Source organism: Physeter macrocephalus, chromosome 15 (assembly GCF_002837175.3).
Source record: "Physeter macrocephalus isolate SW-GA chromosome 15, ASM283717v5, whole genome shotgun sequence".
In the NCBI taxonomy this organism is placed as follows: Eukaryota; Metazoa; Chordata; class Mammalia; order Artiodactyla; family Physeteridae; genus Physeter; species Physeter macrocephalus.
Window position 1 is genome coordinate 37,711,105 of NC_041228.1, and position 26,930 is coordinate 37,738,034.

The window sequence follows — 26,930 nt, forward strand, 5'->3', positions numbered from 1 at the left end:
CGGGGTTAAAGTAGCAGCTGATTAGGGGGTTCTGGCTCACTCAGGACAGGGGGAGGGAGGGGTACAGAATGCGGGGCGAGCCTGCAGCGGCAGAGGCCAGCATGACATTGCACCAGACTGAGGCGCGTGGTGTGTTCCCCTGGGGAAGTTGTCCCTTGATCACAGGATCCTGGCGGTGGCAGGCTGCACAGGCTCCAGGAGGAGAGGTGTGGCTAATGATCTATGCTTGCACACAGGCTTCTTGGTGGCTGCAGCAGCATTGTCAGTGTTTCATGCCTATCTCTGGTGTCCTGCGGTGATAGCCGCGGCTCACGCCCGTGTCTGGAGCTCTTTTAGGCATTGCTCTGAATCCCCTCCCCTCACGCACCGTGAAACAATGGTCTCTTGCCTCTCAGGCAGGTCCAGACTTCTTCCCGGACTCCCTCCCGGCTAGCTGTGGCGCACTAGCCCCCTTCAGGCTGTGTTCACACAGCGAACCCCAGTCCTCTCCCTAGGATCTGACCTCCGAAGCCGGAGCCTCAGCTCCCAGCCCCCACCTGCCCCAGCGGGTGAGCAGACAAGCCTCTCGGGCTGGCGAGTGCTGGTCGGCACCGATCCTCTCTGTGGGAATCTCTCCACTTTGCCCTCTGCACCCCTGTTGCTGAGCTCTCCTCTGTGCTCTGAGGCTTCCCTCCCTCCCATCTCCCCATTTCCACCAGTGAAGGGGCCTCCTAGTGTGTGGAAACGTTTCCTCCTTCACAGCTCCCTCCCAGAGGGGCAGGTCCCATCCCTATTCTTCTATCTCTTTTTATTCTTTTCTCTTTTGCCCTACCTAGGTCTGTGGGGAGCTTCTTGCCTTTTGGGAAGTCTGAGGTCTTCTGCCAGCACTCAGTAGGTGTTCTGTAGGAGTTGTTCCACATGTAGGTGTATTTGTGATGTACTTGTGGGGAGGAAGGTGATCTCCACATGCTACTCCTCTGCCTTCTTGAAGGTCCCCTTGCTAGTGTTGGGAGGGTCTCCTGCAGAGGAAGGGGGTGTCTGTGGTTCACCTTGGGGACAAGGACACTGGCAGCAGAACTTCTAGGAAGTACTCCTTGGCATGAACCCTCTCTTTTTCTTCTCTGATTGCTGTGGCTAGGACTTCCAAAACTATGTTGACTAGTAGTGGCGAGAGTGGACATCCTTGTCTTGTTCCTGATCTTAGAGGAAATGCTTTCAGTTTTTCACCATTGAGAGTGATGTTTGCTGTGGGTTTGTCATATATGACCTTTATTATGTTGAGATAGGTTCTCTCTTTGCCCACTTTCTGGAGAGTTTTTATTATAAATGGGTGTTGAATTTTATCAAAAGCTTTTTCTACATCTATTGAGATGATCATATGGTTTTTATTCTTCGGTTTCTTAATATGGTGTATCATTTTGATTGTGTATATTGAAGAATCCTTGCATCCCTGGGATAAAGCCCACTGGATCATGGTGTATGATCCTTTAAATGTGCTGTTGGATTCTGTTTGCTAGTATTTTGTTGAGGATTTTTGCATCTATATTCATCAGTGATATTGGTCTGTAATTTTCTTTTTCTGTGTATGATATCTTTGTCTGCTTTTGGTATCAGGGTGATGGTGGCTTTGTAGAATGAGTTTGGGTGTGTTCCTACCTCTGCAGTTTTTTGGAAGAGTTTGAGAAGGATGGGTGTTAGCCCTTCACTAAATGTTTGATAGAATTCTCCTGTGAAGCCATCTGGTCCTGGACTTTTGTTTGTTGAAAGATCTTTAATCACAGTTTCAATTTCATTACTTGTGATTGGTCTGTTCATATTTTCTGTTTCTTCCTGGTTCAGTCTTGGAAGCTTATACCTTTCTAAGAATTTGTCCATTTCTTCCAGGTTGTCCATTTTATTGGCATAGATTTGCTTGTAGTAGTCTCTTATGACGCTTTGTATTTCTGCGGTGTCCATTGTAACTTCTCCTGTTTCATTTCTAATTTTATTGATTTGAGTTCTCTCCCTCTTTTTCTTGATGTTTGAGTTCTTCAGTGATCTGTTGGAAATTTAGTAATGTATTGTTTAGCCTCCATGTGTTTGTGTTTTCTACATTTTTTTCCTCTGTAATTTTTTTCTTATTTCATAGCGTTGTGGTTGGAAAAGATGCTTGCTATGATTTCAGTTTTCTTAAATTTACTGAGGCTTGATTTGTGACCCTAGATGTGATCTGTCCTGGAGAATGTTCCCTGTACACTTGAGAAGAAAGTGTAATCTGCTGTTTTCGGATGGAATGTCCTATAAATATCAATTAAATCTGTCTGGTCTATTGTGTCATTTAAAGCTTGTGTTTCCGTATTAATTTTCTGTCTGGATGATCTGTCCATTGGTGTAAGTGAGGTGTTAAAGTCCCCCACTATTACTGTGTTACTGTCGATTTCCTCTTTTATAGCTGTTAGCATTTGCCTTATGTATTGAGGTGCTCCTATGTTGTGTGCATATAAATTTGTAATTGTTACATCTTCTTCTTGGATGGCTCCCTTGATCATTATGTAGTGTCCTTCCTTGTCTTTTGTAACATTCTTTAAGAGAAGTTCCTTTAGCATTTGTTGTAGAGCTGGTTTGGTGGTGCTGAATTCTCTTAGCTTTTGCTTTTCTGTAAAGCTTTTGATTTCTCCGTCGAATCTGGATGATATCCTTGCCGGGTAGAGTAATCTTGGTTGTACGTTCTTCCCTTTCATCACTTTAACTATATCATGCCACTCCCTTCTGGCTTGTAGAGTTTCTGCTGAGAAATCAGCTGTTAACCTTACGAGAGTTCCCTTGTATGTTATTCGTCGTTTTTCCCTTGTTGCTTTTAATAATTTTTCTTCGTCTTTAATTTTTGTCAGTTTGATTACTGTCTGTCTTGGCGTGTTTCTCCTTGGGTTTATCCTTCCTGGGACTCTCTGCACTTCCTGGACTTGGGTGGCTATTTCCTTTCCCATTTTAAGGAAGTTTTCCACTATAATCTCTTCAAATATTTTCTCGGGTCCTTTCTCTCTCTCTTCTCCTTCTGGGACCCCTATAATGCAAATGTTGGTGCCTTAAATGTTGTCCCAGAGGTCTCTTAGGCTGTCTTCATTTCTTTTCATTCTTTTTTCTTTATTCTGTTTTTCAGCAGTGAATTCCACCATTCTGTCTTCCAACTTACTTACCAATTCTTCTGCCTCAGTTATTCTTCTATTGATTCCTTCTAGTGCATTTATCATTTCACTTATTGTATTGTTCATCTATTTGTTCTTCTTTAATTCTTCTAGGTCTTTGTTAAACATTTCTTGCATCCTCTCGATCTTTGCCTCCATTCTTTTTCTGAGGTCAATCATCTTGACTATCATTATTCTGAATTCTTTTTCTGGAAGGGGCCTATCTCCACTTCATTTAGTTGTTTTTCGGGGGTTTTATCTTGTTCCTTCATATGGTACGTAGTCCTCTGCCTTTTCATTTTGTCTGTCTTTTTGTGACAGGCAAATGTGGTTTTTGTTCCACAGGCTGCAGGACTGTAGTTCTTCTTGCTTCTGCTGTCTGCCCTCTGGTGTATGAGGCCATCTAAGAGGCTTGTTCAAGCTTCCTGATGGGAGGGACTGGTGGTGGGTAGGTCTGGGTGTTGGTCTGTTGGGCAGAGCTCAGTAAAACTTTAATCTGCTTGTCTGCTGATGGGTGGGGCTGAGTTCCCTCCTTGTTGGTTGTTTGGCCTGATGGGACCCAGCACTGGAGCCTGCAGGCTCTTTGGTGGGGCTAATGGCAGACTCCGGGAGAGCTCACACCATGGAGTACTTCCCAGAACTTCTGCTGGCACTGTCCTCATCCCCCCGGTGAGCCACAGCCACCCCCTGCCTCTGCAGGAGACCCTCCAACACCAACAGGCAGGCCTGGCTCAGTCTCCTACGGGATCACTGCTCCTTCCTGCTGCATCCCAATGCGCCCATTACCCTGTGTGTGCCCTTCATGAGTGGAGTCTCTGTTTCCCCCAGTCCTGTCGAAGTCATGCAATCAAATCCTGCTAGCTAGCCTACAAAGTCTGATTCTCTGGGAATTCCTCCTCCTGTTGCCGGATCCCCAGGTTGGGAAGCCTGATGTGGGGCTCAGAACCTTCACTCCTGTGGGTGGACCTCTGTGGTATAATTGTTCTCCAGTTTGTGAGTCACCCACCCAGCAGTTATGGGATTTGATTTTATTGTGATTGCACCCCTCCCACTGTCTCATTGCGGCTTCTCCTTTGTCTTTGGATGTGGGGTATCTTTTTTGGTGAGTTCCAGTGTCTTCCTGTCGGTGATTGTTCAGCAGTTAGTTGTGATTTTGCTGCTCTCGCCAGAGTGAGTGAGTGCACGCCCTTCAACTCCGCAATCTTAAACCAATCTCCAGATTTGCATTTTTAAGGAGATACTTGGAAAAGTGATAACCTGAATGATAAATGAAGATGGCGGCAGACTTTGACTTTCAGGTTGAATTGGTCTGTTATTTCTTTCTGATTATAGATTTTCCACATTTTCAATTGTGTTTCTTTTTTATTCTTGATATATCTTTTGTTGATTAATTTTAGTTTTTCTTATTCAAATTATGTTGATTTCATTCTATAATACTTTTTTTGTTAAATTGATTTGTAGTGGGCATTATATTGTTCTTGGGCCAGAGTCTGCATTGCATAACACCCTTGTTACCTTAGGACTAGCTTATTGTTTTATCTTAATTCAGTCACAGGAGCTCTATGTTGTCTTTGGCTTGTTTAGTTTTAACCTGGTTCTTAGTATCAGTTTGGGTTCTCTGCCTGAATTTTGCAATTGCTATTAGATATGAATGGAGATTGAGTGACGTGTTGTTTGTAATCAGTACCTTTTTACATTTTGCTGTGTTTTGATTAACTATCATAGATTCTATACATCCTAGTCTTTGCCCTTTGGTGGTAAGTTGTGACTTTTTTTTTGTTCTAGTCACGGTAGTTTTGAGGATGCCTTGTCATAGGTACTAGACCTGGGTAACTTGAGCCTTTGCCCAGAGCTCATGCTTTAGAAGGCTCCCACTGTGGCCCTACTCTGGCAATGCTATATCCCTGTGCCAGAGTCTGTGTCTTCCCCTTCCTTGATCATGCTCTGGGTACCTAGGATTCCAGAATTCCCTGTCCAAGTGGTCCTGAGCCTGTGCAAGCCTCTTCCCTTGGATTGTTCCTAGGAGGGCAGACTGCACCAGGCTAGAGGTGGACAAGAGACAGCTGTTACAGGGCTGGCATGTGGTGGTGGGGCCGTTGGAATGGAGTTAAGACGTGTGTACTGGGGCATTCTAGCAATCAGAAGTGGGAATAAAAGATAGTCAAGCTGTAGACTTTGGGCTTTGTTTTCTTGCTCCAGGCCCCACAAATGCTAGCAGTGGCCCTAATATGATATAGCTGGATGCTATTGTTTTTCTTTGCATTGATTTGAATTACTGTTTCATTTTGGCAGAATTTAACTAGGTATTACTGCTGTTCCGTAATAGTATTCTGATCTTTTAACAGTATTTCATATTGTTGTGAACTTCTTGTCCTAGAAGCTCTTTTACCTGGTAAGTGAAAGCTGCTAATGATTAATTTATTTCCCTAATCTTATGGTCAAATTATAGGAAGTGACATTTCATGAATCTTTTGTTCAGGATTTTCTTTTTCTTTTTCTTACCGTTTTGTAATCATGTTGTTTGTTTCCGTATCGAAGCATTTTAGTACATTCTGCCCTCATTCTGTTGAAATACATTATTTTGATCAAGTGTATGAAAAAAACCTGGCCTCACACATATGTAGTTGAATGAGAGAGGAGTATTTTAATCATTTTTTTCTGAAAATTGTAGATATTCTTCTTTGATATTACACTAAAACTCAGTAGTAGTTTTGTAAATATTAGTTTCAGTATTAGAATTGGAAACCATAGTAGTGAGTTTTCCTACTTTGTTACAGTAAAATCCATCGTTCTGTTTTGCCCTTTGGATCTTTTTGCATGCGTGATTGTGTAACATCATGTGTTAGTCATTTAGATAATATTAATTCACTGAGTAATACAGAGCTTTCACGTTTTGATGTATTATACAATACCAGAAAATGACATTTGTCAGTATCACTACTAATCTCATCAGAACAGTTTTTAAGTATCATAAGCTATTAAGTTCATGGTAAAAGAAGTTTTTGAAAATTTGAATTTTCACTTGGAAGCTTGAGTTTTGTCATGGGTACCAGAAACGATCTGTATTTTCCTTGAAGTGATAGGCTCACTTGGTTTATTTTTGAGAAAATGTCTGCCACATACCCAAATCTGATTTATCAGGATTTTTTTTTTTTCAAATAAGAATGATGTTTCACACAAAAAAGTGGTGGTTTAGCTTGCAACATAATCATACGTGTGCTTTTTCATTGAGACAACCGTTGTACTTTGGTAGCAGCGTAAATAGTATATGCATACTACTCATTTCAATGCAAGAATACTGAAAAGATGTGCACTCAAATATTAAGATTTTTTAAAAAATGAATGTTTTTTCTTTTTCATCAAGGACATTCTTAAATAAAAGTGACTTTTTTTTTTCTTAAACTGTGAATGCATAGCAGTGAAGAGTACAGTGATTACTAGCATAGTTTGGTTCCACTGTCTTGATTGGTGCTAGGATTCTAGCACTTCAACCCATCTTTGCTTTTGCACCTTTAGTGCAAATGTCAATGGAAAAAGGAAAATAATGTCTTAGTATTTTTATGAAAATAAGTTTGACCTGATGGGCCCTGTGACTTCATGAAGGGGTCCATGAACCACATGTTGAGAACCACAACTGTAGAGAAAAACCATAGAGAAACATTGTTCTTCACCTTTGCTTCAGAGGTACTTCTCATATAAACCTACATCAATTTCACAATATTTTGCCATATTTGAGTACCACCTATATTTTGGTATTCTGTTTTAACCTCAGCTGGGTGTAGTGCAGTTCAATTCTGGTGCTAACTACTTGGAGTTAGCATAGACCCCCACAAGTTAAAGGGCACAGTTTCCAACACAACTGCTGATATTTCATATGCCAGCTGCACTTCATGGGTCTCTAGGTCACCTGTATTTCTGACTAACTGGCTATAAACTTGTCAGTTCCTTTGACTTCCTCAGGTTCGATAATTTGCTAGAATGACTCACAGAACTCAGGAAAGCACTCTACTTATGATTACAGTTTGATTACAAAGGGTACAAATCAGGAGAAACAGCCCAATGAAGAGACTCATAGGGCAACGTTTGGGAGGGAACACAGAACTTTTGTGACTTCTCCTCATCAAATCAGGACATGTCAGTCTCCTGGCACGTGAATGTGTTCACCACCCAAGAGACTCATCGAGCCTCAGTGTCCACTGTTTTTATTGGGGTTTCATTAAGTAGGCCCAATTGATTCGTTAGCCACATGTTTGAACTCATTGTTCAGGCTCCTCCCCAGAGGTCAAATAGCTGAGAGTCCTAACCCTTCCATCACGCAGTTGATCTCTTTGGTGATCAGTGCCCTTCCTGAAGCCATCTGGGGGCCCACCAGAGTCACCTCATTAGTATAACAAAGGTACTCCTGTCACTCAGGAAATTCCAAGCGTTTTTGAAGATTTTTAGGAATCCAGGACAAAGACCAGACAAATTCTTTATTTTAACACATGTAGTTAACTTAATTTTTTTTACTTAAACTGACTTTAAATTTATTCACTTCTTTTTCTTAGCCATATAGTAAGAAAAAAATATCCTTGAAATCATAGGTTTTATGTGCAATTTATTTTTTTCTATTATACATCAAAATAAGTGTGTAACTGTGGACATTGTTAATTGCCATCTTTTCTTTCTTAGCAATAAAACCTTCAGTTTTGGCTAAAAAAGTATTGTTATTCAGAGTAAAAACTATGTTTCTCATCATTCCTTTCATACATAAGTTCTGGATGTCAGATGTAAAGAAAAGTGTTGTGTTGGACTTTTAGGAAAGCTGGGTAAAGAGTGCTGACTGAGACTGTGCATTTCTGTTCCCCCAACTTCCTTCCTGCTGTCTGGAGTGAGCACGTGGTAGCTCATGTTTGAGCAGCCATCACAGAGTGTGAGGTAGCCTGGAAGGTAGAGGCAACATACTGATGGTGGTAGCACTACCACACTAGCATGTACTGCCTGACAACTTCTTCCTCTTTTTCCTCTTTCTCTTTTTCTCTCTCCTTATCCCTCCCTCCCTTCCTCCCCCTCCCCTTTCCTTCCCTTCTCCTGTCCCTTTCTCCTCTCCCCACTCCTAACTGTTTATCTGTAGTAGTTTTCTTCTTTTCCTGGAACAAATTACCACAAATTTTGTGGCTTACACAACACAAGTCTATTATCTTATAGTTTTGTAGGTTAGAAGTGCAACACAGGTCTTACAGGGCCAAAACTGAAGTGTTGGCAGGGCTGTCCTTCCTTCTGGAGGCTCTTGAGGAGAATTTGTTTCCTTTCCCTTCCCAGTTTCTAAAGACTGCTCACATTCCTTGATTTGTGGCCCCTTTCCTCACCTTCAGAGCAGCAGTGTTGCATCTCTCTGACCATTCTTCCGTAGTCACATCCCCCTCTGATTCTCTTCTTCTGCCTCCCTCTTACACTTTTAAGGACCCTCGTGATTACAGCGGGCCTGCGCAGGTAATTCAAGATAATCTTTCAATCTCAAGAGCCTTAATTTAATCCTATCTGCAGAGTTTTTTTGCCATTTCAGGTAAGCTATCCACAAGTTCCAGGGATTAGGATGTGGCCTGTGGATCTTTGGGATGTGTGTGGTTGTGGGAGCTGTCATTGTACCTGCCATCTATCCAGCTATCCATCTTTCTCCTCCCTTTCTTCCTCTCCTGTCTGCCTAGCTATCTCTCATCTGTCTGTCTGTCCGTCTGTCTGTGTATCTTTTGTTTGAAATGTTTGATACTTCATCCCTGAACATTTACTTCTGCATACATCCTCGAAGAGAAAGAACATACTCTTGCATAGCCACAGTACCACGATTACACCTAAGAAAATCAACAGTGATTTTCTAACGTAATCTACTATTTAGTCCATACTCACATTTCTTTGGTTGACACACATTGTACTTGGCCTCTTTTAATCTAGTTCAGGCACCGTACTCTCTGTCCCCCAACAAGCACAAACTTTTTTCCCCATGGCATTGAGTTTTTTAAAGCGTGGGGCAAGGACTTTTGGGGAGAATTTCCTGTAATCTGGATTTGCCTTCATATTTCCGTATTAGTGTCTTTTAGCTTTTTCCTCTATTCCCTGTCTTTCCTATAACCTGGAAATTAGACCTAGAGCAGGGCAATCCAGTAGAACTTTCTGCAGTGATGGAAATTTTCTACATCTGCACTGTTCAGTATGATAGCCACTAGTCACATGTAGCAATTTAAATTTAAATAAAATTTAAAATTCAGTTTCTTAGTTACACTAGCCACATTTCCAGTACAGGCATGCCTCAGAGATACATGGGTTTGGTTCCAGACCACCCCAATAAAGCAAATATTGCAGTAAAGCGAGTCATATGAATTTCTTTGGTTTCCCAGTGCATATAAAAGTTATGTTTACACTATCCTGTAGTCTGTTAAGTGTGCAATAGCATTATGTCTAAAAAAAAAATGTACACACCTTAATTTAAAAATACTTCATTGCTAAAAAAATGTTAATTTTCGTCTGAACCTTCAACAAGTCAAGTCACAGTAATAACATCAAAGATCGTTGGTCAGAGAGCACCATAACAAATATAATAATAATATAATGAAAAAGTTGGTAATATTGCAAGAATTACCAAACTGTGACACTGAGACATGAAGTGAGCAAATGCTGTTGGAAAAATGGTGCCGATAGACTTGCTTGATGCAGGGTTGCCACAGACCTTCAATTTGTAAAACACGCAACATCTGCATAGCACAGTAAGGCAAAGCACACAAAAAAAGGTATGCCTGTACTCAGTAGATTAGATTCAGGTTATATGTTTGGGGGAAGGACTTCATGGGTAGTGGTGTGTATTTCGTATTGTGTCACATCAGAAATCACATACTGTCAGTTTGTCTCAGTGAAGTTTGATCACTTAGTTAAGGTGATAATGAGCAGATCTCTCTATTGTAAAGGCACATCTCCTTTGTAATTATTAAGTGGTCTGTGGGGGTAGTGCTTTTGTATCTTGCAAGTAAGGTTACTCCAGTAACTTTTTGCTGGCAGTATCCTCTGGTGATCCTTGCCTGAATTGATCATTACAGTACATTGAGGGTGACAAATGTTGATCTTCTAAGTAATTCAATCATTGTGTATTTACTAGTTGGTATTTTCCTATAAAGAATAGCTTTTCTAAAACTCCCTTTAAAAAATATCGCTATAGACTGATTTCCATCTTATTCAGTATGTTATAATCAATTATAGCCATTATTATTACTATTTTGATGCTCAGTTATTCTGTTTGGCTAGTCCTGTGCCTTTTGACATGATTTCATAAATCTTTGAGTGCTTCCTTACTAAAGTAAGGCCCAACAAGGTACCCCAGGCTCACCTTGTAATTTCCTTGTTCCAGCCCTGAAATAAATTGTTTCTTCAAGGAGCACTAGTTTCTTTCAGTGGGAATGGCATTTTAGAAACTAAAATTTGGGTGCCAGCTATGCTCATTGCTACAGATGTCCTCTTTCTTTAGATGTATCTGGTCCTTCCAATTTCTTAGCCTTTTTTTCCCCTCGTGGTGGGAGTTGATTACTTCTCACTGATTTCTCAGATCTTTTGAGTTAGTTATGACTCATCCATTTACTTTTCTGTTTCCAAAATTTTATTGCTGTCCCATATTTGCTATTGTCCTTCTCTCTTTGGAGTTTAAGCCTTTAAAAAAAATTCCTGCTGTCCTTTAGTAGGATTTTTGGAATGGTGTTGAGGTAAGTCAGTGTGTTCAAGTCACCATATTTAACTGCAGTTTTTTATATCAACACTCTCAGTATAGATTCAGATTTTACTCTGCAGAAGTAACTATGCCTAATGCTGTTGGGGATACAAAACGTGATAGACACTGTTTAGGTTTTAAAGTATTGATAGTTTCCATGTTATCCGGAGTGTTTAGAATGAGTTTGTAACTAACGGGAGTCCACTTTAAAATGTGGAAGGTGCTGAAGTTGAGGTATGTGGTATGATAATACTTTGCCTTATATTTTACGTTCTAGCACAGTGCTTCTCAGTGTTGGCTGCACATTAGAATTACTTGGGAGAAAAAAATACTGTGTCTGGTTCTCACCTCAGATCGGATTAAATCAGAATCTATTATGAGTGAAGCTGAGTTCTACAGGTTTTGAACTTCTTTTGGTAGACTTGATTAGTTTAAGTGTTTCTTTGTTTTTGTTTTTTTTTCTTTGAGGGCCAGTAAGATGCTTCAGGTTCATCTTGTAATTTTCCTGCCCCACACCTGGAACAAGTCAGTTTCCGTCATAGACACCATGGTATTTCAGACCTCACACCTTAGAACATGCAGTTCTCTTTTCTGTGCCTCATTAACTCATTCATTCTTTAGGACTCAACATCTCATTTTTCTTTGAACATCAGTTTGAGCTAAGTCATTTTATAATGCCCATTGTTCACATCTATTTTAGCACTTACACTATTTTATTGCAGTGATCTGGTATGCATTTTCCTACCCCATTAGATTCTAAGCTTCTTGAATAAATTCTAATATTGTAGGTTTGGGTATATTTTATGTGCTTAAAAAAGTTAATTGAGCTGATCGCACACAGGAATTCCAATTTGGGAGATCTGAGAGAGGGTGCAAGTATAAAGTTCCTTAAGTTTTGGCCCCTGTTGACTTCTGATTTCTTCTGTAGCCATGTTTTATGGATATTTTTGAATTATATTAAAGGAATATTATATTTCAACCTTGAAAGACAATTAAGATTGAACTGGAAGCAGTCAAAGGTATTGGAATTTAAATTGTGCTTCTGTGAGAGGTGGTTGTAGAGGCAGACTGAAATAGGTGATAACTTAAGCAGTGGTTTTAAATGAAGCCTTTGTTCATTTATAAATATAATATTTAAAAGTTGAATATATAGTGGCCTTTATAATAAAACATTTATTTATTTATTTTTTTTATAATAAAACATTTTAAAGGAATCTTATGCAGTCTAGTAGACAGTGAATTGATATTTTGAATTTTCGAGATTCTGTACCATCTTTCAATGTTTATTGCTGCGTACTTGTCATTTTTATGTGAAGGCAATCATTATGTACTGTTGTTTTATTTTCTTATTTTGACTTTTCTTTTTTTTATTGTGAATATCTTTCCATTTTATTATTTTTTCTTTTCCATTATGGTTCATTACAGGATAGTGAATATAGTTCCCTATGCTATATAGTAGGACCTTGTTTATAAATCCTATATATACTAGTTTGCATCTGCTAATCCCAAACTTCCAGTCCATCCCTCCCTCACCCCCCATCCCCCTTGGCAACCACAAGTCTATTCTCTATGTCTGTGAGTCTGTGTTTTGTGGATAAGTTCATTTCTGTCATATTTTAGATTCCACATATAAGTGATATCATACGGTATTTGTCTTTCTCTTTCTGATTTGACTTAGTATGATAATCTCTAGGTCCATCTATTTTGCTGCAAATGGCATTATTTCATTTTTATGGCTGAGTAATATTCCATAGTGTGTGTGTGTGTCTGTGTGTGTGTGTGTGTGTGTGTATCACGTCTTCTTTATCCATTTATCTGTCAGTGGACGTTTAGGTTGCGTCCATATCTTGGCTATTGTAAATTCACTTTTCTTTTAATAGTACATTTCTTTGTGGGTTTGTAATTTATGCATTTTCCATTTTAATGGCAATATGTTACCCCATTTTGTTGATATATAGTAATTTACTTAGCCATTTCTTAATTGGTATTTTTTATTTGCATCTTACCGCAATTACAGAAAGTGAACTATAATCATTTTTATACAAATAACTTTGCATTTTCTTTTCTGGAGACTGAATATGTGTTACAGAGCCTTTACCTTATAATAGAATTATCTGTGGCAGAAATTTAATAGGAACATGGAGATAGTGTGAAGTAGGTAAGGAGCCAGATAGATCTGATTTCTTGTTTTGACAGCTACTTTACTAGCTGTGTGATCTTGAATAAACTAGTTAAGTGACCCTCAGTGGTAGAATTGGATTAATAAAGCTAACATTATTGTGCATTTATAATGTGACAGGTGCTCTTCTAAGTCTTTTACATGTATTAACCCATTTAAACTTCAGGTCAGCTCTGTGAGGTAGCTCTTATTGTTCTATTATTATTATTCCCATTTTTAAAATGTGGAAACAGGCTTAGAGAAGTAAAAGAGGTCAGATGGCTACTTATAACGGTGGTGTTATGGTAACCAAGTGCCATCTAGAGCTGGCTCAGACCTCTAGAGTTGGTTCTCTTATTCACCCTGGACTGCCAGGGCACCAGCTACATCCCTTCCCTTAACTTGGGTCCTAGGCAGACAAATTGGCCTTTATGGGCCAGATTAATGATTACTGAAATTCCTGAAACTGGAGCTGGAGTGAATTGTGAGGTCATGCTGGCAATACTTTAACCCTGGGCTTACTGTAGAAACTGCACCCTAAGAGCAAGGGTCACTCTAGATTTTCATATTCTCTTCAAACCTCTGTCTATTTAAAGTTGCTTTTAAGGGAGTGGTGATAAAAACCTAGATTTGTATATTTATATTAACATCTAGTAGGCCTTTTTTATCCTTCACTGTCCTCTTCCACCTCCATCTTCTTTTTAACCAACAATTGAATACTTGTCTAGCTAGGATTTAACTCTAGATTGCTAGGCAGTTAGAGTGCCAGAGTCTTTTAGACCCAAAAAGGAATCTGAAAAATATCTAGTTCAGCCACCTCACTTATATGAAAAACCTGAGACCACACAGTCAGAGGGTGATTTAGAACTCAAGCCTATGTTTCTGACCTAAGTCCAGCGTAGGGTTCATTCCATTGTACTGTTCACTACCTTATTTGTAATAGTCTTTTAAAAATATTATTACTATGTATCCTTTTTAGGAATGATATACTTTGACTTAGTAGCTTGCTACCTCTGTATTATGTTCAATATCAGGAAACAGCTATATTTGTTTTTAGTTCTTTGCAGTTTTATAAAGTGCTCTCTCATCCTTTATCTCATTTGTTTGTTATGAAGATAACCTTTTGCTCATGTGCCTGAGGTTCTTGAATAATGGCACAGGTTCCTTTGTTATTCTAGCATGTCCATTGCTTCTGTACATTCACAAATCCAGCTACCTTCAGATATATGTGTTGACTCACTCTATTGAGATTATAAAGTTCAGGCTTTGTCGTTTCTCAGCTCCAGCTCTTTTCATATCTTCTGGGTGCTCCTGGAGTCTAAGGCATGAAATTCCAGGAATGATGATAATTCGTTATTTTGAGGGGCTCATATTTCTTGGCTTCTTAAGACTGCTTGTGATCAGGGAAGTTCTTTTTAAAACTTAATCAGAGGTTCAATATATAGTTAAGCAACACGTTGTGTAGAAACAAACACAAAGATAATCATATCATTTATTGTACTAACATTCTTCAATCAAAACGGTGTTAGAGATAAGATAAATTTTATGGCTGTAACGTGTGTCCATGAGATTTGGTTGGTGTCAAGGAAGGGCGTGAATTGTTAGTATAAGGCTCGACACCGAATGCCAAAACTTTCTACAGCAGGGGCCTATTACCTAATCAACTCATACAAAACCTGGAGATTCTCAAGAGGATCCTCTCTGCTTCATGATTAGGTTAAATTAGTTGAACAAAGTAAAGCCTGTGAGAAAAATCTGTCAGTTTGTTACTGATTATCTAACCTAAAAAAATAAATAAATAAGAGGAAATAAAAGGTATAGTGGTCTTCCTGGAGACTTTCAGAGTCTATATTTTGGTAGACCGTATATTAAGACTTATTTGTTTGAACTGTATGCAGTTCAGTATTTGTTTGGGAATAGAATGTGAACATTTTAGGATCACTTTATGATAGTACTGGGTAAATAAGCATTAGAGTTAAGCTTTTTATCCTTGGGTTTCTAATAGCTACTGCTAAGGTGAGCCTTATATGTTAAGATTATCTGAAGATAAGACTGCAAGTCATTGGCTCAAAGTTCAAAGGAGAGCATTAGCTTCAAGGACATAAACCACTGAGTTGTTATCCATCAATTTGTAACAGAAGTGCAGATGAACAACATTTACCTAGACAATCTCATATCATTTACCTGCAGTTTGAGGTCAGTCTATATAGGGGCTTATGTAGGTGCTTTGAACTATTTTGCAGAGACGAGAGTTCAAATTTATTTTTATTCTTTAATTTGAGGCAGCAGGTGTTTTTGTGTACCTTTTGACACAGCTGATATTAACCCCATTTTGCCCATCCTTAAAGCCGTATTATGTTCTGTTTCAACTATGGAGCTGAGATTAATTAGGTTATTTAGAGAAGAATTTTATTTTCTAGCACTCCATATTTTGCTGTGTTTCATATGTGTTAGTCCCCCTTGCCTCCCCCCTGCCCCCCCGCCAGTTTGACTGTGAGCTCTGTGGGCACAAGATATGTGTCTTATTTTAGAATCTGTAACACAAAGTTATATGTAATGGGAACCATCAGCTAAAGTAGATAATTGAGCCAGGCTAGATGGGGCCCATGTAGAAGGGAGAGCATACATCAATAGGCCTCTGCTTATCAGCTTGATTCTAGCAGATTTTTACCTTGTGGGACTATGAGCTAGATGTTGCCTGAACAAAAGGTATCCACTGATGCTATCTAGCTTGTGGCCTATCAGTTTGCTATTTCTTTAATAGAACCTAGGAACACACAGAAAATACTTGGTACATAATTGTATTTTGGTAGATGCTTATTGTGTCATAAAACTGGCTACACTGCTTTTGAAGGACTATCTTAGGTGTCATACGTGTAATATGATGTAAGATGTATAAGAATGTTCTATTAAAGGATTTTCTCTTTTTCAAAGAAGATGAGTACACTAATAAAGAGATAAACTCTTACCCTAGAATCAACAGATTTGGATATTGAATATTCATTGCTTTGTCCACAGAAGATCCTTTGGCTCACTTTCCAAGTTAGAAGCCAGTGATAACACGTTGTAAACTGCTGCATATTCTGAGGGCTCTCAAAAGAATGATATAGTAAACTGTTAGAATACTTGAATGCTGTGCAATTAATGTGTCTATTTTTTATTTCTTGAATTCTGGAGTAATCTTTTGTTTTTCCTTTTCTCTAGCCCCCCAAACAATGTTGTTAGTGTGTACTCTTGGTTCTTCTTTTGTAGTGTCTCATACCTTATTTCTTCTGTTTCATTCCTGTAGATACCATCCTAGTTTAAACTTTTTATTGCTCATACTGGGACATCTACACTAGCCCCTAAGTGCCTTTTCTATTCCATATTTAGGGTATCTCCAGGTTTGTTTGTTTGTTTTTTGTTAATCCTTTTCTTAGGTCATAAACAAACTATGATTAAAGGCAAAAACATAAGACACACACATGCACACATACACACACCAGAAAAGAAGACTTCTTTCAGTTGTGTACTTTCTTGATGACCAAACTCCATATCCTTCATTCCCCCTTCTAATCTTATCATTTCTTAGTCCCTTATAAGATAGTCAGCTCGTTCTCTGCTCCTCCCAATAGCTTTATTTCACTCTCGCTTTTCCTTATGCTATTTCTTCTAAGGGGAATGACCTCTCTCCTTAATGCCTTATATCATTTCTTTTATTATTGTACTATTCTTTAAATGTTTTACTGTTCTTTCATTACCAGACTAGGTTAGAAGTTTCTAAAGGGTAGTGACTGTATTTCCTGCTGCATCTTTGAACTCCATATAATGTCTAATACCATGCTTTGTGTGTAGCAGGCATTCAACTAATATTCCTGAACTTGATTAATGCTTTATATTTTCCCTCCTTCATTTTTTTTATTGTGGTAAAATAGAGAAAACATAAAATTAACGCTTTTAACCATTTTTTAGGCATACAGTTCCATAAAATCAAGTACATTCTCGTTGCCGTACAACCATCACCAACCATCCCTCTCCAGAGCCTTTTCATCTTCCCCAGCTGAAATTCTGTGCCTGTTAAATGCTAACTCCCCACTACCCCCTTTCTCACAATCCCTGGCAACCATTCTACTCTCTGTCTCTATGAACTTGGCTACTCTAGGAACCTCACTTATAAGGAGAATCATGCAATATTTGTCCTCGTGCAACTGGCTTATTTCAGTCAGCATGAAGTATTCAAGTTTATGCTGTAGCATGTGTCAAAACTTTCTTCCTTTTTAAGGATTAATAATATTCCATTGTATGTGTATATACAATATAAACACCACATTTTGTTCAGCTCTTCCATCTGTCGTGGCTTGCCTCTTTACTCTGTTAATAGTATCCTTTGATGCCTGAAACTGTTAAATTTTGATGAAGCCCAATTTATTTTTTCTTTTGTTGCCTTGATTTTTGGTGTCATATCCAAGAAATCATTACCATATTCAGTGTCATGAAGCTTTCCCCCTATGTTTTCTTCTAAGGGTTTTATAGTTTTAGCTCTTACTGTTAGGTTGTTGATTTGAGTTAATTTTTGTAGATGGTGTAAATAAGAGTCCAAATTCATTTTTATTGTATGTGAGTATATCTAGTCTTCCCAGCACCATATGTTGAAAAGACTGTATTTTCTCCACTGAATAGTCTTTCCCTCATTCGTATTTCACTGAATGAGCTTCAACTTTAGTGTCACTGCTGTGACTATAATAGGTTTTAAGATCTTTCCTGTAACTGTCTTGTCTTAAAGGCTTAAAACTTGCTTATGCTTTCTTCACTTGGAAGTAAAAGAGGAGGACCGGGGAAGATGTATACATTGAAACTAAACTTCCATAGGGTTCTCATTTCAGACACGAGTTCTCGTTTCCATTATTACTGTTTTCTTATGTTTTTCTTCCTGATGTATTATTCCTTGACCGAGCATTTCTTCTTTGATGATGTATACATCATCTATCATCTCTCTCTGTCCTCTTATTAACTGCTTGTTTAGATAGAGTAACCCTCTTTGCTCTGTACCTCACCTTCTTGAAACATAGTAGAAACATTAGAATACTTTGCTAGTCTGAAATTTTGTTTTTAAGTCACTTAGCCTTTCTGGACTTTTGATTCCTTTTCTGTTAAATGAGAAGATTGAGCTAAATGATCTCTCATGTGTCTTTTGCTATAAAAATTCTGTGAGACTTGTGAATGGGTTTTGAACAGTTAGTAAAAATTCAGTGGAGAGTAGAACAGTTTTATTATACCAAAGGAATACATTAAACTTGGTATCCCCAAGAATATATTATCTTTATTACTTTGTCTACAGTTTTGGTATTTTCTCCATATACGAACAGAAGTTGTAAGCATAGCTATGATGAGTTTCTTTCAATGGTAAAACACTTAGTTTCTAAGTATTTCTGTAGTTTGTAGTATTGCCGTCTTTATTTTCTTTATGCATTAAGGAGAAGGGACATAAGTTCAGGTACATGAAATTTGCATGAAGAAAGAGGACCAGCAACCAGGTGAAAAACTGAGCTAGAACAGAGACAGACACCTCTCTTCTGGAAAGTCAGAGAATACTAAAGTCTAGAAAGGGGTTTTTTTGGATGCTTCACCCCCAATACATCTTTGAGAGGCCCATGTCTGTATACTCTGTATGCATATATTAACTGATTGCCAAAAAGCCATTTTTTCCTCATGTCACCTGTAGTGTTGTGTAATTAAACTTACCTATTAAACTACAGTTAGTTATAATATGATTGAGTTCATTTTACTTTGTAAAATGTTTGTCATTGCTGTGTTTGTCTCATCTTTTTTATAACATTATGTGGAAATGAAAATGATGATAGCTAATATTTGTTGAGTGCATGATACATTTGTTTTAACTTTATTATTCTTTTCATATCTTTTCCAAGAAAATGATATTTTAGTGATGGTATTTTATCAGGAGCTATTCTAGAGCCCAGGAGAGAAGTTACTTCATTACATACAGTGATTTCCTAACAACATTAGGGATTAATTCTCTCGGTCAAAAAAAGGTGACTGGGTAGCTATGAAGACAAGATGACACGGAAACTTTGTAAAGTTTTTGAATTTTGAACTCTCTGAATGTATTATCATTAGTACTAAGTTATTAATACCAAATTAAATCATTAGTGATAAAGTGATATATTACCTTTAAAACTTTTCCTTTGGAATCCTGACTCATATATTTAGAAAGAGAAATAAAAGTCTTGCCTCTGTCAAGTACAGCAGTAATTATATTTATACTTAAGTATTCTGGATTGCAGAAGCAAACTAGACTGCTGCTAGGCATTCTGAACAGCAGTACTAAAAACCTGAAATGGGAAGCAAATCTGGCATGCAATAGCAAAATTGGGGGATATATCTGTTTAACCAGAGAATGTCCTTAGTTTGGTTAAAAGGGTTAGAAATGCAGTCTATTTTGGAGACTGATTAACAATGATAAAATAAAGAATGATGTGCTCAATGAGCTACAACTCAAATAGAGGAAATTTAATGGGAAGTGATTACATTAGTAGCAGATGGGCTTGCTTCCTGAATTGCAATTTTACTGGAAATCCTAGAACAGCTTAAATTTGTTTTTCACATTTAGAGTCTGATAAAAAGATAGATAAAGAGATTTGTTTATTTGGTGTGTTATTGTGATTCTTACCATGTCTTCTGGATACTTCATTTTTACCAGGCTATCTTTATGATTCCCACAAACCCACCACCAACATTCAGGAAGCCAGAACTTTGGTCTGATGATTTCACCGATTTTGTTAAAAAGTGCCTAGTGAAGAATCCTGAGCAGAGAGCTACTGCAACACAACTTTTACAGGTCAGTGCTTGTGTCTCTAAGGGGAGGATATTTTCTTTATACCTATTAGCTTTCTGACATTGATCAGAATTGAGTTTCATTAACTGATTTATTTATTTATTTTTTCATTAACTGATTTCTGAAGATGAAAACCTCCCAAGAAATATGGATTGATTTAGAGACAGACCTACAGACGCACACACCATTCTTCTCCTGTATGTTCTTTTTCTCTCATTTTTTTCTTTTGTTTTCCAAGTTCAATCTTCTCTCCGCCCCCCTTTTTAATTTTTGTTGTCAATTCTTTCCTCCTAAAGTTGTGTTAAAACTAAACTTCCATAGGGTTCTCATTTCAGATACGAGTTCTCGTGTCCATTATTACTGTTTTCTTATGTTTTTCTTCCTGATGTATTATTCCTTGACCGAGCATTTCTTCTTTGGCGTTTTGCTCTATAAGATACATAAATGCAAGATTCCTGAACTCCTTGTGAAGATCACATGTTACAAATACTGGTTACAAGGTGACTTAAATGAAGAGTTTCAGTGTCCCTGTACAACTTGGCTTTGTATCCAGAGTGTCAGGAGGTTTTTTTTTTTTTTTTTTTTTAATCTGCTTTGACATTAAATGCAAATAGAAATAATTTAATACTTTTAATAAGTATTTGTGAGTCTTTACTTTCCCAGCAGAACTGGCTTAGACCTCTAAGCTATGGTAAGTGTACATGTTAACAAAACTTGATATTTGGAAAATAATTCTTTTTGTTAAGTGACAAAAGGATTAAAAACATAGTTATAAAAAGTGATTTTTCCAAGGTACTGTTTTTAAAAAAGGAATTGTTGAGGGATATAAGAAGCAGGCTCTTAAATGTAAGGTTTATTGTTACTAAAATTTAACTTAATCTCCAGGGAAGGCGGTTTAGCAATATCTGTCTAGAATAAAATACCATATATTCTTTGACCCAGCAATTACTTTTCTAGAAATTTACAGAGAAATAACCATGTGTGAAATAACATATGTGTAAAAGTCTTCATAAAACAATGTAATGGCAAAAGATTGGAAACAACATAAATATAAACAAGCAATTTGAGGTCCATCGAGGGGAGTGATTGGCAAAATACACACATCTACACACACATATATGTATATATACATATGTCAATGCTCATCGTGGAGTAGCTCTAGAAAAATAAGCAAGAAACTGCCTCCAGAGAAGGTAACTATATGGCTGACAAGAGTGGGATGGAGACTTACTTTTTGCTGAAGGCTCTCTTTGAGCCTTTTGAGTTTTTTGTGTTATGTGCAAATATTACCTTACAAAAGTTAGTTAGTTGAAACATTTATTTTGAAATATTGTCAGCACTTCAAAGGAATTTTAAGCACATAAATCAAGGACGTATTGCTTTTGTTACTGTATTGACTGTCTAAATTATTCAACCCTAAAGAAGTCAAGAAAGAAGCGGGGAGGGGAAATAACAGAAAAAGTGGGACAAATAGTACAAAAATCTCATGATGAAAGTAAATCCAAATGTATCTGATGACTGGTTTTTGGATAATTTAACCAATATTTCTTTCTAGTCTTTCTTCCTTAATCTTTTCTAATCTTTTTAAAGAAATTCTGTGTTTAACCTAGAGTTTTTAGGGTGGAAAAGCATTTAAGAACTATTCTAGTAAAATTTCCTAATTTTGTTTATGAGAGTAATGAAGCCCAGAAAGGTTCAGTGATTCACTGAAGGTCACACAGTGATTAAGGGATTTTTCTAGGTTTATCCCACTTGTCCTCCAGCCCCACTTGTCACCCTTTCTCCATTCTGCTTTTTACCCAGGAAGTTGACCTGTATGGACTATATTAGCAAGCTCTGTTACCCTCTGGCTTCTAGTTGGGTTTGGCCCAAGTATTTTTCTTTATAATAAGGGCAAACAATGCAACTGGTTTTGTATAGTGCTTATGAGCCAATAATTGTATTCTTGATTTTTAAAAACTTTTTCTGTTGTGCTATTGTTGACCATGGAGGCCCTCTGTTATAATGTGGTATCCTCGTCTGGCCTCTTAATTGACCCCTTGCTTGACCTCCCCTTTTTTCCCTTTATAAATACTGAAATAATAGACTTGTAGTTCCTTATACAAATCATGCTTTTTCAATCCTCTATACCTTTTCTCATGGTGTTTCTCCCACCCCCCACTTGTTAGTTTAAAGACTGCCTTTACCAACAGGCTCTTTTTTACTCATTGTCTCACTGTTTCTAATTCAAATTAGGTACTCCTCCAAGAAAGCCTTGCCTTCATCTTTATTCAGGCCAGTTGTTCTTCTGTGTTCCCATAAGCACCCTGTGCATATCATTTACCATGTTAGAATGAAATAACTTGTTTCTGTGTCTTTGTCCTAGATTGTAACTAATTCAAGGTCAGGGGCTATGTCTTTTGGGAGGGGATTACTTTTGCACTCCTGGTACCTAGTGCTTAATACATGTGTATTGAATTCAATATATGTTTATTTAAGATAACAAACTTCTGATTTTAAAAGCTTTTTAGATAGGATTATTATCTGTTGTCTCATTAGTGTCTCATTAGATGCCTTAGAGTTTTATTTTGCTGGATGTCTGGAAGCCATTCTGGCTCTTAAAGGACTTTCACATGTGTCTTATGTAAGTTAAATTATATTTTAACTTTAAGAATACAGTCTTATTACCAAGTTTTAATGGACATTTGTCTATAATCTACGTGTATAGATTTTACTATATTGATTTCTAGACTTTGATAAACAGTTTTTAAAGAGGAGTTCATGCTGAATTTTTTATAGTGGTTTATTTTCTGACATAAGATAGATAATTGTGTAAGTTTAAAAGAATCGTAGACTGAGACTGAAAAGATCCTTTGAGATTATTGAGTTGAACTCTTAGTCGTTTTTAAAAGATGAGGATATTGAATACCCAGGGACAAGGTTCAAGTTCAGCCTAGTGCCACTAGAGCTCCTGATCTGAAAATGTTCCTTGTACCTTCTGGTGGGTAGCCTAGAACCTGAAAGTCAGCTCTTGCCCTAGTCTGGCCTTCTAGAAGAATGAGATCTGCCATTATTCGAATTAACCCATGGGCTTTGCTGGAACAGGTGGTGTCATGGGTCACTCTGTGAACTCCCATGGCATGTGACTTATTCTTCATTGTACCAGATCAAGTGAGGAGTAGAAACTTTATCTATCTCGCTGTCCTTCCCATTTATAATATAATTATCTTTAATACTTCCTCTTCATAATTGAGATCCATATCAAAGTGTTATAATATTTGTTTTAACGTTAAACCAGGGGTCCCCAACACCCAGGCCGCAGACCAGTACCGGTCTGTGGCCTGTTAGGAACCGGGCCGCACAGCAGGAGGTGAGCGGCGGGTGAGCGAGCGAAGCTTCATCTGCCGCTCCCCATCGCTCCCCATCGCTCCCCATCACTCCCCATTGCTCGCATTACCGCCTGAGCCATCCCCGCCGCCCATGGAAACATTGTCTTCCGTGAAACCGGTCCCTGGTGCCAAAAAGGTTGGGGACTGCTGCTTTAAACGATTGAGAAAACTCAAGAGAATAAGGGAAATCTATTATATTGTGTTTAACCCATTTTTGCTCTTTCCAGTGTTCTTTCTCCTAATGTTCCAAAGTTCCTTCTTTTGTTACTTTCTTTTTGTTTTAGCCATTCATTTAGGGTAGGTCTGTGGTAACAAATTCTCTTAGTTTTCCTTCATCTGAGAATGTCTTGTTTCCTGTTCATTCCTGAAGGATATTTTCACCGGCTATAGAATTATTCGTTGACAGTTCTTTCATTACTTGGAAACTGTTGTGCCACTGTCTTCTGACATCCATGGTTTCTTATGAGAAATCTACAGCCATTTGAATTGTTTTACCCCTTGATCATTTCAAGATGAAATGATCTTTGTCTTTATTTTCAGAAGTTTAATTCTGATGTGTCTTGGTATGGCTTTCTTTGGGTTTATAGTTTAATTTAGAATTTGTTCAGCTTCTTGAATCTGTGGGTTTATATCTCTTGCCAATTTTGGGAAGTTTCCAGTCGTTATTTTTTCAAACACTTTTCAGCCCTACCCTCTTCTGTCTTTCTAGGACTCCACTGACACAAATGTTAGATTTTTTGTTTTAGTCCCACAGATTCCTGAGGTTCTGTTCATTTTTCTTACAGTTTAGTTTCTCTCTGTTGTTCATGTTGTGTAATTTCTACTGTTCCATATTTTGATTCACTGAATCTTCCCTCTGTCCTCATTCTGCTGTTGAGCCAGCCCATCCATCAGGTTTTTATTTTTGTTATTATATATTTTAGTTCTAAAATTTTCATTTGTTTCTTTTTTATATCTTATAATTCTTTGCTGAGACTTTCTAATTTTTCATGTGTTTACAAGCATGTTTGTAATTGCTAATTGAGGATTTTTATGATGACTGCTTTAAAATCCTTGCTGGATAATTCTGATATCCATGTCATCTTGATGTTGGTATCTATTGATTGTATTTACCCATTTAAGTTGAGATTTTCCTGCTTCTCGTTATGATGAGTGATTTTCATTTGAAACCTGGACATTTTGGGTATTATGAGACTCTGGATCTTACCTAAATTTTCTGTAATAGGTGGAGTCCACTGACACTGCTTCAGTGGGGTAGAGGGGCACCACCTCATGTCTGCCAGGTAGCATTAGAAGTCCAGGTCCCCAGCTTGGTCTCCTTTGACATGTAGGGTGGGGGAGGGGTTCCTTATTACCATTGTACAGGGGTGAGAACTCAGGTTCCCTCAGTGGCCTCTTCTGGCACTGCAGGGCCTCAGTATAGCTGGGTGGTGATGAAAGTTCTGATTCTCCACTAGGCCTCCTCTGATCCCACTCTAGCAGAGAGGGAGGTGGGGTTTCTTTATTACTGCCTGGTAGCAGTATAAGTCCAGGCTTTCTCGTGATCTCCACCGACACTCCCCACTGAGGGTGGGGAGCACTTTTTATACTGCCTGGTGTAGATGAATGCCCTAGCTTAACATTTGGTTTTCTCTGATACCACTGCAGTGAAAGGATTGGACAGCCTCCAGAAGGTAGAAGTCTAGGTTCCCCACCCAGCCTTTGCTGGTTGGGGTGGGGCATGTGCTTTCCCTCTGGTGTTTGGGTGGAGTAGAATGGTTGTTGTCTAAAAGAGAAGGTGGCAGGCACACTGGCTAGCTGTCCCTTTCCTGATCCTTTGACTCAAGAGAGCAGGCTTTTGTAGGAGCTTTTTAAGTTTGTGTCCATTGGTGTTTCTGGGTTGCTGGCTTCTCCAATAACCAGTCTGGGATAAATGAGGTTAAAAAAAAAGCCCATGGACTCACAGCTGTGTCTTTCCTTTAGTCCTCTGGTCCCTAGTTTATCTGCCACCTTTGTTTGTTTTATTGTCCAGGGTTTTAGCTGTACTTTAATGGAGAGGTATAGGGGAAAGTATGACTGCTCAATCTGTCCACAAGCAGAAGTCTGTTCTTCAGTTCACTTTAAACTCTTGTTTTCTCAGTTTTTATGAAATAATTTATTTGAATTCTTTCAGTTCAGAAATTGATCATTCAGAACATGAACAAAATTTAAGAGGAAATGGTTCAAATTTTAAAAGAATAAATCTTCACACAGCCTTACTTTTTAAAATACATGACCAAGAATGTGATAGGTTGATTTTGGGTATTCTTTGTCTTATCATTAGTTCAGGTGGTTTAAGAATTCTTGCCCTTTTTTAGTTTATATTTTAGTTTACTTTTTTTTTTTTTTTTTGTCCACGCCACTCAGCTTGTGGGGTCTTAGTTCCCTGACCAGGGATCAAGCCTGGGCCCCTGCAGTGAAAGCACCAAGTCCTAACCACTGGACCACCAGGGAAATCCTAGATACATTTAGAAATAGTGAAACTATATTATTGCCTTTGGAATTTGGTGTGTTTACCTTTTTTAAAAAATTGATATTCTTTTTTAAACTCTTCATATAATTATCTTCTTGTCTGACATAGATGTTAAATTTTTCGTTCATTTATGGTTTTTTCCCTTTGTTTTATGGCACTGGATTGAATAAATATTCTCCTATATTACCCTCTAGTTCTTTTATATTTCCATTTTCTTTTGACTTTTAACTTCTTAATCTGTCTGGCATTTATTTTGATATTTCTGTGGTGAAGATCTAGTCTAATTCTACCCACCCCACCCCTGCAAAAGAAAAAAGAAACAGCAGGCAATAAGTATTTTTTCCTCACTGATTGGAATTGCTGCCTTCATAATATGCCAGCTTATTTCGTATGTTATATTATGTTTCCAGTCATTATATTCTGTTTTGTTGTTCTTTCCATTCTTAGGCTGGTACCACATGCTTCTCTAGGCATTTAACAAAAAGGTGTAACTTCTGTTTATTGATTTTTCTGCTAACTCAGTCTGATTATATTATGCAGATCACTTTATTCTTTACTTTTTACCTGTTTTATTTCTCAGTCACTGAAAAGGAATATTAATACCTCCTATTCTTATTTATTTAGATCAACTTCTTATGTCTCTATTTTTGTTACACATAATGCTGTTCTAATATATCAAGTTTATAACTATAGGGCTTCCCTGGTGGCACAGTGGTTGAGAGCCCGCCTGCCGACGCAGGGGACACGGGTTCGTGCCCCGGTCCGGGAAGATCCCACATGCCACGGAGCGGCTGGGCCCGTGAGCCATGGCCGCTGAGCCTGCACGTCCGGAGCTTGTGCTCCGCAACGGGGGAGGCCACAACAGTGAGAGGCCCGCGTACCACACAAAAAAACAAAAACAAATTTAAAAAAAATAACTATAATATCTTTCTTTGTATTATGTCCCTTATTAATATTATATGACTCTTACTTCATTCACTATTTTTTCCCTTCAATTCTGCTTTTTTGATGTTAGTCTTGATATTATTTTATGTTTGACTAATATTTCATTGCCTATCCTTGACTTTTTTTTTTTTTTTTTTTTTTTTTTTTTTTGCGGTACGCGGGCCTCTCACTGGTGTGGCCCCTCCCGTTGCGGAGCACAGGCTCCGGACGCGCAGGCTCAGCGGCCACGGCTCACGGGCCCAGCCGCTCCGCGGCACGTGGGCT

General features: G+C 38.1%; 1 protein-coding gene across 5 annotated transcripts in view; it reads left to right on the forward strand.

The window, feature by feature from the left end:
• Window positions 1-26,930, forward strand: part of STK3 (serine/threonine kinase 3) — a 340,768-nt gene that overhangs the window by 177,578 nt on the left and 136,260 nt on the right. For all 5 annotated transcript variants that reach the window (XM_024115876.3, XM_028500780.2, XM_028500781.2 and 2 more), the window contains exon 7: window positions 19,728-19,865. In XM_024115876.3, coding sequence (XP_023971644.1) covers window positions 19,728-19,865 — 138 coding nt within the window. The remainder of the gene's footprint in view (window positions 1-19,727; window positions 19,866-26,930) is intronic.